The sequence below is a fragment of the Ananas comosus genome, linkage group 4 (assembly GCF_001540865.1).
Source record: "Ananas comosus cultivar F153 linkage group 4, ASM154086v1, whole genome shotgun sequence".
NCBI classification, from domain to species: domain Eukaryota; kingdom Viridiplantae; phylum Streptophyta; class Magnoliopsida; order Poales; family Bromeliaceae; genus Ananas; species Ananas comosus.
Genome location: NC_033624.1, coordinates 13,477,437 through 13,492,059, shown reverse-complemented (window position 1 = coordinate 13,492,059; position 14,623 = coordinate 13,477,437). Strand labels below are relative to the sequence as shown.

The 14,623-nt window shown below is 34.9% G+C and overlaps 1 protein-coding gene across 1 annotated transcript; it reads left to right on the top strand.

Moving 5' to 3' along the window:
* On the top strand, positions 4,404-6,250 carry LOC109708551 (CBL-interacting protein kinase 29-like). The gene has a single exon (XM_020230344.1). The coding sequence runs from the start codon at positions 4,522-4,524 to the stop codon at positions 5,887-5,889; it is 1,368 nt and encodes a 455-aa protein (XP_020085933.1). The 5' UTR covers positions 4,404-4,521; the 3' UTR covers positions 5,890-6,250.

Here is a 14,623-nt window from a genome sequence, read left to right as displayed (position 1 = left end):
CTCTCTCTCTCTCTCTCTCTCTATATATATATATATATACTCTCTCTCTCTCTCTCTCTCTCTCTNATTTTTATTGATAATTTACATATTTTTTAAAAAAATTCTACAACATACAAATTAATTTATATTGTAAAAAAAATTTAAAATTTGTACATATTCACCCGAAAGTTAAAATATTTATCATCTTGAATTTATAAAGCATAAAAAAAATAAAATAAAAATATGTATATCTTTTTTTTAATTGTTTGCGTTGTGTGTTGAGATTAAACGCGCATCCAAGGAGTAGTGCTCACTTCGGACACGTATCTGATACGGATACATGAGTGTCCGACACGAAAACACGAGACTGACAAAAGTCTCCGTGATATTTAGTTAAGCTATCAAATAGGCGAAGCATTTGGCCAATGAAAATGTTGCAAACAATTTAACATTTTGTCTGTATTACTTAGGATGCGTATGATATTGAGATTCACTACCGCTAATAATTAAAAGAAAATTAGAAAAAAAAGCATATAAAAATACATTTTTATATGCTTTGATAGGATTTCATAGTAATATTACGTGGAAAAATAAATAGAATATTTTTTATTATATTTTTTCACATTTGAGTAATTACTTTTTTTATCGTGATATATAGAGTGATCGATTTTGTTTCGTTGTGTATTATATTTATTGATTTTTGAAATCGTAACAGGTGATCGTTTTAGCCTTGTTTGAAAATCAATAGCATTCGAAAAATATGAAAAATATTTTTAATCTATTTTTTTTTAAAAAAAAATTTATGATGCAAATTTGAATAAAATAGGACAAATCCGCATATGCGGCTGAAGCGCCATATAACTTGGCGACCTTTTGTTGACCGGGTCATGGGCCACGTGTCGTGGGGTCCCACACGTTGCGTGGCCTCTCGTGATCCGTCCATTTTTCCCCCACCGCACGATGCCCCTTACTTATGCAGTGGCCCTGTAACCCGCATAATCAAAATTTGCATTAAAGGCAACCGTACACGTGTCTCCCCCTCGCCGGCTCGGATAATGAGAAGCTAGCTTCTCGTGGGGCCCACGAGATGTACGGTGGGATGTTGATATGTCGAGCAACCTATCTCGAAACGTACAACCGCCCACGATATTATCGATAGGGAAAACTTAAAAAACCTGCTATGTGGTTTTGAAGTTTTTTATTTTGCTCCTGTGATTTAAAATGTATCAATTTATTTTTTTATACTTTTTTTTTTTATTAATTTTATTATTATTTTTTTAAATCAGTAATAAAGTTAAAATTAAAGAGTACTAAAATAAATATTTGATAAATCTAGGTGAATATCTGAAGTTTTTTGTATATAATTTAATAAAATATTAACGAAAAAGTTATTGAAAAAATAAAAACGAAACCACAGGGGAGCAATTTGATACATTTTAAATCATAGGGGGACAAAGTGAGAAACTACGAAACTACAACAGGGTTTTTGAAGTTTTCCCTTATCGATATCAGTGAGTTGGAAACTAAGCTACGGACAAATATTTCTATGGGGAACGGCGTTTGTTTGCGTATCAAAACAATATATGCAAAAAGATTTTAAATTCTAAACCATAAATTCTTTTACATATATTTTTAAAATATCATAATATATATATATATATATATATATATATATATATATATATATATATATTATATTAAATTATATTTAAAAAAAAAAATAAAATTTTAAAGCAAAAAAGGTGCACCGGGTGCACCAAAAAACCGGACTGCCACACCCTGTAACCCTGTTTGGAGAGCAGCTGGGGCGATGGCCCCACGTGGCATTCATCTGGAGCATTCCCAAATAACTCTCTTTGGACAACTCTCTTTGGACACGCTGTCCATAAAATTTTAGCTCCAAAGTTATAGATATGATACGAAATTCGGCCTTTCATACAATTATAATTGCAGCAATTAAATTTAAATATATCAAATTAGTATTATGATGTGCATGTAGTTATAATTGTAATGCAATTACAATTATATATAATCAGACAGTCATTTAGAGAAATGCGATAAAATTTAGTTAGTAAACGATGCTTGAGTTTAATTAACGGATATAATTTCTCTAGTAAGGTTAGAATACTCTTAGAAATACTATATATGAATAGTACATGCATCCAACTTCTTAATCTTTGGGTGCCTAAAATTTACTATTTGGTATGTGTTGTACTATTATGAATTCAGAGATTAAAATGTTAATAGAAGGCTTTATTCATGTTCTTTTAGAAGCACTCAAAATGAGCTCTAATTTCTCATATCATGAAAAAATAATTATATTAATATCATCATCCAAATAATACTTTTTTTTTCTGAGAAAAAGATAGCATGCTATCCATTTCATTCATTGAAAAAGTGAATTAAGCTACAAGGGTGAGTCAGTACACTCAGTACAGGTCTCGAACAAGGCAAAAAAAAAAAAAATCCACACATTGATTCATAAACAGTTAATCTCCTGGAAGAAATTCCGCCTATTGAATCATAAGCTGTTTAATCTTACTGATACCAAGGAAAGGGTCTGGCTTGATCGTTCTGAAAATCACACTGTTTCTAGTCTCCCAAGTGACCCACTAACAGGCTATTAAATCTATTGGCCTAGAGTTTGACGGTAGCGAACCTTTCCTTCTCATCCATCTATCCCAGACCAAAGACACGTCATCGCTCAAATCACTTGACTATATATTCTCCAAGGCTATTGCCATTAGAAATCTGAAAAACACATACTGAGTAAATAAGTGATCCATTATTTCTTAATAATGCTTTTTTACTAGTGTAGTAATTTGTGCGATACAACGGATAAATAGTTAGAAAAAAAAAAAAGAAAATATCGACAAAGAAGAGAAAACGGTGATAGAAGAGGTGAGATTCATCTTGCCGATGAATAAAGATAACAGCCGAAAGAAGTGAAAAAAAAAAATAGTTTGGCCCAATACAGAGGTGTAAGCTAATTCGTTTCAAGCAAACAAAGAAAAAAAATTCGGTTTGGTTCAAGCAAAAAAAAGAAAAAAGTAAAGGACTTGAGCCAGTTCGGAAGAGTCTACACTCAACAATGATTGGTTCGGATTAAACAAAGAAAGCGAAAAATCCGGTTTGATTAAAGCAAATATATATATATATGAAAAATTTAAGCCGGTTCGGAATGAAGCTCAAACCCAATAATGAAAGGAGTATTATTATGTAGCAAATTTTGGAAGAATAATATATAGATATAAATACTCTAGTATGTTAAATATGTAGGCATTGATCTCATGGAGACTACAGCATACTTGATGTTTTGAAAATGTTAGAGCAATTTGCTGTATTTAACGATATTTTTAAGCCTTTGCTCATCAAGATTGAAAAATGTTTTCCGCCCAAGCAAAGTAACTTCTATGCAAAACATTTACATGTATAAAAAAGTTCGCTCAAATTATTGGTGATAACGTACCATACACTAGCTAGTAATCAAGTCAAACTTTTAAATATTAGAATAGGCAAAATTGTAAGACTCATATTTTTAACCAAATTTAATTCCAGATTTTATGATTCTTCATAGCTCTGCGTTAAATTGTTTATATCCAGCCGGTTTTAAATATCATGAACAATAGCAAATATATAGGCTATCTTAATTTGACTATCCAACCGTCTAAATTTTTTGATCCAATAATTAACTATTTGACGATTCTTTACTTTGGAATTTGGGTGCATTGCTATATCTTTTAAAAGTTAATTAGATAGTTGAATGAGAGTGGGCCATAGTTAGTTTATAAATAAATTTTTTATATTTTTATCAAAAAAAATATTAATAAATAATTTATCTATCGAATCAACCTCGGTCGAATCATTTCTGGTATGTGAATTTTTAAAATGATGTGGATAAGCATTTGAATTACTATTTGCATTTTTCTAGTATGTGAATTTTTAAAAATGATGTGGATAAGCATTTGAATTGCTATTTGAAGAAGCTGCAAGGAAAGAAAGATGGATGACTAGTAATTTTAGCCGGCAATCTGCACGTGCACGGATGTTGTTTTGGCGGCTGCGAGCGGAATCAGATGAGGCGGACTGGGAGCGAGAAATTTGGAAGAAAAATGTGAACAAAACTATTATTAGTTTCAAAGGCGGCTGACCGAAGAGTAGTCCCTGATTGATTAATTTGCTCAGATAATAATATGAAATGAAATAAATAGGTATCAACGATAATTAATGCCGTTGGTTAATTGCGGTAACGGTAGCGGTAAGTTTTTGGGATCTACCGAGGCGAGTCTCCGTCAGATTTAATCGGGACCGTCCATCTGACAGTGGGTGGCGCACGTCATCCTACTTACATCAAACACTTTCCTTGGAAAGTGACGTGCTCCCGAGCTCTCCGACGCTATTTAAGTTGCCGAAGATTCCATTCCATTAGCAGCAGCAGCAGCAGCAGCTACTGAATTGAATAAAGCCGCTTCAATTCCCTCCATACATATACATATATATATATATATAATATAATATCAACAGCAACTGCAGTTTCCGGCGATGACCTGCTCGTCGGCGGGGAAGGAGAAGGGGGAGAAGGTGCTGTTCGGGCGGTACGAGCTCCGGGGGGTGCTCGGCCGCGGGGCCACCGCCCGCGTGTACCTCGCGCGCGACCTCCGCTCCGGCGCGCTCGTCGCTGTCAAGTCGGTGACCGGGCTCCCGCTCGGATCCCGCGCGGCGGTCGAGCGCGAGATCTCGCTCATGGCGCGCCTCCGCCACCCGCACGTGCTCCGCCTCCTCGGCGTCCTCGCCTCCCGCTCCGCCGTCCACCTCGTCCTCGAGCTGGCCCCGGGCGGCGACCTCCACTCCCTCCTCCTCCCCCCCTCCGGCGACGGCGACTCCGCCGCCCCCTGTCTCGGCCGCCCGCTCGGGGAGGGCGCGGCGCGGGGCTACTTCCGGCAGCTGATCTCCGCCGTCGCCCACGCCCACTCCCGCGGCGTCTTCCACCGCGACCTCAAGCCCGAGAACCTCCTCCTCGACGCCCGCGGCCACCTCAAGGTCGCCGACTTCGGCCTCGGCCTCGGCCTCGGCGCCCGCCCCGGCGGCGGCGGCCACTCCAGCACCGACACCGTGTGCGGCACGCTCGCGTACACGGCCCCCGAGGTGCTCTCGAAGCGCGGGTACGACCCCGCCGGGGTCGACGTGTGGTCCTGCGGCGTCGTCCTCTTCGTGCTCACCGCGGGGTACCTCCCCTTCAACCACCCCAACCTCGCCGTCATGTACCGCTCCATGCGCCGCGGCGAGCACCGCTGCCCCGCGTGGACCTCGCCGGAGCTCCGCCGCCTCCTCGCCCGGATCTTCGACCCCAACCCCGAGACGAGGATCACCGTCCGGGGGATCGCCGCCGACGCCTGGTTCCGGAAGGGCCTCGACGAGCGCGAATGGACGGCGATGATGCGCTCCTCGCCGCCCGACCACCCCGCCATCCTGCGGTGGAAGGAGGAGGAGGAGGACGAGGAGGAAGCGGGAGAGGAGGAGGAGGAGGAGGAGCGGGGGTGCGCGCTCAACGCGTTCCACATTATATCCTTCTCCTCCGGGTGCGACCTCTCCGGCCTCTTCGAACCCGAGCCGGCAGACCGGGAGCGGTTCGTCTCGGCCGAGCCGGCAGAGTCGCTGCTGAACCGGGTCGAGGAGGTGGCGCAGGAAGAGGGGCTGGGGATGAGGAGGAAGGGGAAAGAGGGGGGGCTCAGCGGGGTCTTGCTCGAAGGGCAAAATGGTAATTTCGTAGCGGCGGTGCAGGTTCACCGGATAGCCGCGGGGTTGTCGGTGGTGGAGGTGGAGAAGGGCGGCGGGGCACCGGAGAGAAGGCTTTGGAGGGAGCGGCTTGGACCGGCTCTAAAGAAAAACCGGGAGGCGAACCGAACGTAATTACCGATCAAATTCGAATATGTGAAGAGCACACAGTGTGACGCTTCAATAGTCCCACATCATCGGATAAATAAAAAATTATAAAATATAAAGACCAAAGACACTAATACTAATAGCTCAGCTCAAGTATTTTGAGCTAACGGCTTAGATCTTAATGAGTTATATATTAGTGTCATTGGTCTAGATCATTAGTAGATTGTCTGTCTCATGTAGTCTAGCGAAAATAGATATTAGTATATTAGTGTATTCTTTGCATTCTTTTGTCGGTCGATGTAAGTATATAGAGGATAAATTACAGTATTCATGCACGAGTGAACTTTCAGTGTAAATTTCATTTTACTCCTAAAATTTTGAAGTTGGATATCTAAGACTTTAATCGTTTGAAAGAATGAAATTATTGCCTAAATCTAGCAAATCCGTACATCCATGCAGCGCGAACCCTCAGTCTCTGTCTATTTCAGACTTTTAATTCAACCGTTTGTTTTTCAAATAGAGAAAGAAAGGATGGGTAGTTAGCAAAAGAATTGAGTGAAATACCTAAAAAGTATCTAATTTCAACCTGGAAGATATTGAAGATCAAAGTAAAGCCTAACTTGACTAGCAGGACAATTTACAGTAAATATATATGTACGTAAGCTAATTAAAAGGGAGATTAAATTAATGCTCTCCTTATTAAACTATACAACATTTTTCATTCAAATGAGGAGTTCAAAATTAAAGATATGAGCTACATATGTGAACAGATTGTAGTGTTATGTGCAAAATTTGATTAAAAAATTTCCAAATTTTTGGGACCCAGATCTTTCTAGCCCGGGCAACGTTAATACCGGCCCCCAGTAACTCCTCCTTGCGTAATCACGAGCAATTTGCAATTAATTATAATAAAATGATGATAATCAAACAAGAAAGAAAATTGCAAGGAAAATTAACTAACTGGTGTTTGGTAGAGAGGTAGGGCACCTTCTGATAAATAATTTGTGATCTATGTATATATTAATAATTTCGGAAAATGAAGCTTGAACTTAATTTTCTGTGGCATTTTTCAGTTGAGAAAGAAATTCGCAGCGACGGAATGCAGGAAATCTCTATCCGGCTACTGATTGGATTGTTCAACCGAAGTATGAGATTACCTGCATTGATGGTTGTGATTTGATGCATTTTAACACACACACACACACACACTCTCTCTCTTTTATATATATTTATTTATATATATAAAAGAGTTCTTATACTTTTTAAAAGTATTAAGTCATTAGTGTTTGTACATTTTTTGTCCTTGAATTAAATGATGTATGGTTAGGATAATAATAATTTCTTAGAGTTGAGTGAGTACGTACGTAGTTGGTTAAATAATATAATTTAACGGGTAGAAATAATTAAAGAGAAAAATCTAATGACAAAAAATTTACAAGCATCAAATTCTTGATACTTTTAAAAGCACTATAGCGGACTCTCTTTATATATATATATATATATATAGAGAGAGAGAGAGAGAGAGAGAGAGAGAGAGAGAGAGAGAGAGAGAGTAGGGCTACGATATTTTTATAAATATAGAGCCCTTCGTACTCATAAGTTCTTTTCAATAATTAAGCTTTCGAATCGACGATACACACCGTTAAAAATGATCTAGAGTATTTGAAACTTTTAGAAAATAAATTTTGTAATTTTTCGAAATCACTATAAAGTCCATCAAGCGGGTATAAAATGAACGGTCAAAATCGAATAACGTCCTAAAATTGGATGATCGGATCCCTAATTTAAGCTCGGAGTTATTGTTCTTTATCTAGATATTGAATAAAATTTTCTATCAAAAATGCAACTGATTTTTACTCTTTTACACTGTTAAACTAGAAAGTAATCCATACCGGCCATTAAAAATTGTCAATTTTGAAAAAAAAATTATCGTAAGGTAAATAATTTCAAAAAATTGTGAAATTGATTTCTAGAAGTTTTAAATGATGTAGATTATGTTTGACAGTATGGATCGTTGATTCGGAAATTCTATCATCGAAAATAACTTATGAGTACGAAAGCGATTGTATTCACAAGAGTATCGTGCCGAACTCTCTCTCTCTCTCTCTCTCTCTCTCTCTATATATATATATATATATATAAAAGATTATGTCTCCTACACTCTCGAAATTATGGAGATCTATATGCTTATATGTTGTTTACGATGATGGAATATCCGATTCAACAATATGATCTATACTATTAGAGCTATTTAGAAACAAAAAACTTAAACTATTATAGAATGAAGTTTTTATACTAAGACTTGAATTAAGTGGAGGTAAATTATAGTGACGCTAAGAACGTGTTTAGCCATTGTTTGGTTGGGGTATAAGGAGTGGGATAAGGGGTTATCCCACCCCTTATACCCAAACAAAAAAAAATATGGGGTGGGATTGCTATCCCACCTCTTAACGGATTATCCTAGATCTAGGATAATCTGTTAAGAGGTGGGATAGCAATCCCACCCCTTGTGTGGGAATTGGGGTGGGATTAGCTAATCCCACCCCAATTTAATTTTTTTAATTTAAATTAAATTTTAAATTTTAAATTTTAAATTTTAAAAATTTATAATTTGTAATTTTAAAATTAATATTTATAATTTATAATTTTAAATTTTAAATTTTAAATTATTATTTTTAAATTTTTAAATTTAAAATTTGATATTTTATATTTTTTATATTTAGATTTGATCTTAAATTTAAAATTTGAAATTGAGAATTTAGAGCTTTGAATTTTCGAATTTGAGATTTTTAAATTCAAATTTTAATTTTTCATTTTTGAAATTTAAGAGTTATATATTTAAATTTAAAATTTTAAATATAAAATTTAAAAATTTTAATTCAAATATAATAAAAAGGATAATATATTATTTTTTATTTATAACACCCACTATCCTTCTTAATCTACTTACTCCAAGCAAACACATATTTTGCTTATACCTAGAGGTGTAAACGAGCCAAACACGAGTGGCTCGTTAAAATATCGAGCCGAAAAATTCAGCTCGTGTTCGGCTCGTTTATTAACGAGCGAAGACGAGCTGGCTCACGAGCTAGCCAACGAACAATAAATTAAAAATAATTAGATTAAATATATATATATAATAATTATATATATTTTTATATTATATATATATTATATTATAATAAAATAAATTTATCAAATCTTATTCATTAGACTTTGATCTAATAGTTGAAACTTTATTATAAATGAGTCTTTTTATAATTAAGCTTGCATTTATATTTTTATTTTGCTAAAAATAAATAATAAAATATATATTATTATAAATTATTATTTATATATAAAATATAATTAAATAAATTATATAAATATAAATTATATATTCGAGCTGTTATCGAGCCGAACACGAGCGAGCTGACCCCAGCTCGTGTTCAGCTTGTTTACTAAACGAGCGAGCCGATCTCGAGCTCATTCGAGCCGAACACGAGCTGGCTCGCGAACAGCGAGCTGGATTGCCACCCCTACTTATATCTAGACTAAACTCAATTACTCTATACTCACTTTATACTTCATCTTATGCTTATTTCTGAAACAACTAGTTCATACTTATATCCGAACCAAACGAAGCCTTAGAGGTTAGAGCCTACTGCGCACTCGTCACTTTATGAAACTCGATCAACTTCGCTTGCAGGAAGTCACAACTTTTTATCATACATGAAGTGAGGACTACTTGAGACCGATGGTGCATAGATTTTATGTGAGACTCACCAGCATGCAAATTTTACAAACTTCTCTAAACACGAGATATTATGACTTCCGTAGAATGATCCACTTCTCTTTAAAGACTTCAAAGAAAACAAACAGGTCCTAAGAGGACCTGCATGGCAAAGAATAAAGTGAAATTCGTACAAAGCTAAACGTACATCACATGGCAAAGAAGGCCATTTGGGCTAATTATTGTTCGATGGACGAACTAGTACTACTCTTTGATGGGCCATGCATGCTTGTGTTAAACTAACATATTCTCACGTACATGACCAGGCAAATTAAGCTCATAGCCAGCTAATTAATGACAACATTTGTGCCAACAATGAAGATGAGGCAACTAACTCTACAAATAAAAGAAACTAGATAACAAAAATGATTTTTTTTTTTTTTTTTTTTATGTTCCCAAGGATTTCCCCAGGATTTCAAACCAAAACCTTACCCTAAACAACCTACTACTAGCAACTGAAAAGACCGAAGCAGGGTTTGATCCCCCGTCTTTAAGATAAACCCTCAAGATATATAAGAATAACTTAACTAAGCGGTGGTTCTTGACGCTGTTAGATAAAATAGAGTTGGAGTAAAAGCATATAGGGATATGCGTCTGCGTTCTTCGATAGAATTGTAGAAAATATATCATAATCAACTCATCGCAATATGCGAAATACAATAGTACATGCTGAAACAAATATTATATTTTTTCATCGTATTTTCTCACTGCATATAGTGCAATCTTTCCGCAATTCTAAACGAAAGCCTTAATCTCCGTTCAACCCAATTCCCTAGTTTAACTACATTTGGTAACATTAGATCGTTAGTATCTGAAATATGCTAACTAGCTCATGTGATGATGCTCCAAAAAAAAAAAAAAAAAGAAAATGGAAAAAAATGAAGTTTTTTTTTTTTTTAATCACCTTAAAAGGTCCAAAAACCCAAACCCAGTGTGGCCGAATTTCAGTGGGCTCGCATTAGTGGCCCCGTATATTAATTTTACATTTCACGGCCCAACTTAGCCTACTCCTTATTATTTAGTAGTATCATTATTACTAATTATTATTATTATTATGATTACTATTATAGTCTTATAGAAGCCTCACTCTTTATCAACAACCCCCCTCAATTACAGGACCTTCGAAATAGTCATCTGAATTTACTTTAGGGTTTTTTTTAAAAAAAAAAAAAAATTTGACACCCACTCAATTTTCATTGTTTTACATTTCAATTTGAGTTTTATTAATCAGTTCAATGAAACATTTTGTTAAAATTGACGTCTATGTATATAACCAAACTCGACTAATTTGATTTAATTTAACTTGAACTAAAACTATCTTTCTTGTGGTCAGTAGTTTAGGAAGTTTTTTACGCTACTCTAAACTTTTAGAAGAATAAATCCGTAATTTTTTAATTTTCGCATGACTATAATATTATTGTGAATGAAAGCCACTACCATATTGAAAGATATATATATATAGCAACATCAATCTTTTTTAAGAAGAAAATAGTGAGTCCATAATTAAAAGAAAACCTAAAGTCAATTAATTAATTAGTAATATAGATAGATGGGGTGGCGAAAGTGCTACTATGCCTAATTTCCTACCCTATAAAATTGATGGATTTGTTTGGCACCGGCCATATTTACACTTTTGTGACAAAAAGAATAAAAGTGAATGCACAAAAAAGGAAAAAAAAAAGAAAAAGGAGAAAGGCTAAAATCTTAAGATGTTAGCTCTTAAATAGTGAAGTTGTTGAAGTTATTATGAATTCAATCTTATAGTTGACTTTGATATGAGTTTTGATTTGCTTTTAATTGAAATGTTGATATTTTTTAAAGAGGAAATTAAAAGACCTTGAAATTCTTAAGTCAAAATTATAAGGCTTATGATGTAACAATGTGAAATCGAAGAAAGAAATTTAAATACAGGTCAAACTTTGTCTAAAATATTTATCCGGAACGAATTGCAACTAAGTAAAAATATGCTTTATTATTTGCCAATAAAATTACAAAAATAACATCTATAAAAGCAAATTTTTTTTTTTTTTTTCATGGCATTCTTTTAAATTTCAAAAAGAGTCCAAAATTAATACTCAACTCTATTGGTTATGTATAAAGTGGGGCCATGAAAGTGGTGGGAGGCTTCACCCCATCATGCCTTTGTGCTTCTTTTCATAGACCTTGAAAGCTACCTCAAACAATTAATTAATAACATTTTTTTTATCTAATGAACCATTAATGACAATTAAATACTTGTTGATGCTAACACTCAATGCCCCCACTCTCCCCTCTCTTTTTTTTCTTTTCTTTTTTTTTTTGTTTTTAATTTCCCATGTGAGGGATTCACTATTACCCATAGTGCATGTGCCCAATTGCTTTAAAGAAACAATATGTCACATATTGTATGTGGCCTACACACATAAAGGTGCTAACACTTGGACATAACAAACACCAAAAATTTTTGGGTTCACTTTGCTTCATTTGGTCCAATGAAATGATCGCATCCATTACTACTCATTTGAAGAGATAATGTTATTTGTTACTATAAAAAAAAAATCCATTCGTATTTATTTGTATGGTTCAACCACATAAATCGCTCGCCTTCTAGAAGATGACGACTCGAACTAATTTAATCTAATAATTTAAATCAGATCGCTCGATGATAAATTTTTTAACTCCACCAGGAGTTTAATTACTGCACCTCCAACTTTTTATTATAGAGTGATGAAACTGAGAATTTAATTCATATGATATATTTATTAGAATTGAAAATCATAACTTGAGCATCAATTTTTTTATTGTATGGTATACCTTTTTCCATTGTTTAATATCAAATTATTGTTAGTGTGATATCATTATATAGCGATGAAGCGTACACTTGATTTACATGAATTTGATAATTTTTTTCCCAGTTATTATAAACTATATACATGAGATTTAATTTTAATTACATGACAGGATTCCATCTAAAATATTATTAATAATAGATAAATAATATTTACTAACAACTAATAGTAAATCCTAAATATTTAAGAAATAAAAAACTAATAGTAAAACTATTCCTCGATTGTCACCACTAATATGACAGCGCTATTGCAGTATTAGATAGGTGTGGTGCAAGAAACATATTGATACACCAGGTGCAGCGATTAATTTTCAAATCGGACGGCTGTGATTGGCCGCGCCGCGATCACCGTCCATTCGCGATCAGACGAGAACAGTGAACGAGAAAGTGTAGGAGTAGTAGAAACTCCCGGGGTTCATGCGGCGTCCGAATCAGGTAACGCGGACACGACACATGGGAAAGGGATGGGACGAGGGAGAGATTTAAGTGTGGGCCGTTGTATTCACTTGTGATAACGTATGATATATACCGACCGTTCTTAGAGCAAGTGGTAAAGGACTTGATAGTTGATACCCAAGATTCAAATTCAAATTCTACTTGATTCATATTTCCAGCTAAGTTTATTTCCAAATGAAATAAACGAAGCGGACAACATGCTACTTATCTCTCAAAAAAAAAAGAAGAAAAAATAGAAAAGATAACGTATGATATATAGAATTAGGCTAGGCTACTATTAATAGCATGAGTTATCATTTCTATTAGATTCTTCGATCTTAAATAAAAGATATGTGCCATTAGGATGATAGTGATTCCTTATAGTTGAGTTGATAGTTGGTTGAACAGTATGATTTAAGATTTTCGAGGGTTGAGTAGTAATTGGTTGAATAGTATGCTCTGACGAATGAAAGTGATCAAAGGGATCGAAAAGTATGACGCTTACTTTGGTATTCAAGTCTATCTAATGCTATTAGATAAAATAGAGTTGAGAAAAAAAAATATGTAGAGATATACTTCTGCGATCTCCGATAGGATCGTAGAAAATATATCGTAATCGACTAATCATGACATGCGGAACGCAATATTAAAATAGGATATTTTTTCATCGTCCTTTCCCGCCGCACAAAATGCAATTTTCCCACAATTCCAAACGAAGCCTGAGTATAAAAGAGCTTACACTCATAAAATACAATCTTCTCACAATTCCAAACGAAGTCTGAGTATAAAACAGGCTGTACTCATAAAAGTATAATAGCCAGACTCATATATATATAGAGTCCGGCTACTATACTCTTATGAGTACGATCGCATTCGTACTCATAAATTATTTTCGATGATAGAGCTTCTGAATCGATGATCCAGACCATTAAATATTATTTAAAGCATTTAAAATTTCTAGAAATCAAATTTTATAATTTTTCGATATTATTTACCTTACGATCAATAGCTCACAAAATTAATAATTTTTAACTGCCGGTATGTGATACCTGCTAGTTTAACGATGTAAAAGAATCGAAATAGCTTGAATTTTTGATAGAAAATTCTATTCATTATCTAGATAAAGATCAATAACTCCAATCTTAAATTGAAAGATCTGATCATCCATTTTTAGGACGTCGTTCAACTTTGACCGTTCATTTTATATTCGCTTAATAGACTTTATAACGATTTCAAAAAATTGCGAAATTTATTTTCTAGAAATTTCAAATACTCTAAATCATATTTAACGGTATAGAGCGTAGATTTGGAAGCTCCATCATTGAAAACAACTTATGAGTACAAAGGTCTCTATATTCATAAGAGTATAGTAACCCTAGCCTATATATATATATATACTAGGGCTACTATATATACTCTTATGAGTATAGAGACTTTTGTACTCATAAGTTGTTTTCAATGGTAGAGCTTTCGAATCGACGATCCACTCTGTTATATATATATATATATGATGGTGCTATCAAGTTTTCTACCGTTAGATTTATCTCTTTTATCATTTTTATCCGTTCAATTATACTATTCAACTAACCACCCACTCAACCTTAGAGGACTTATATTATCCTAACTGCACATCTTTTAATATAAGGACAAAAAACTTAATAGCACAAAATCATTGATACTATTAATAATATTTCAGTCTAATTCATATATATATATATATATATATA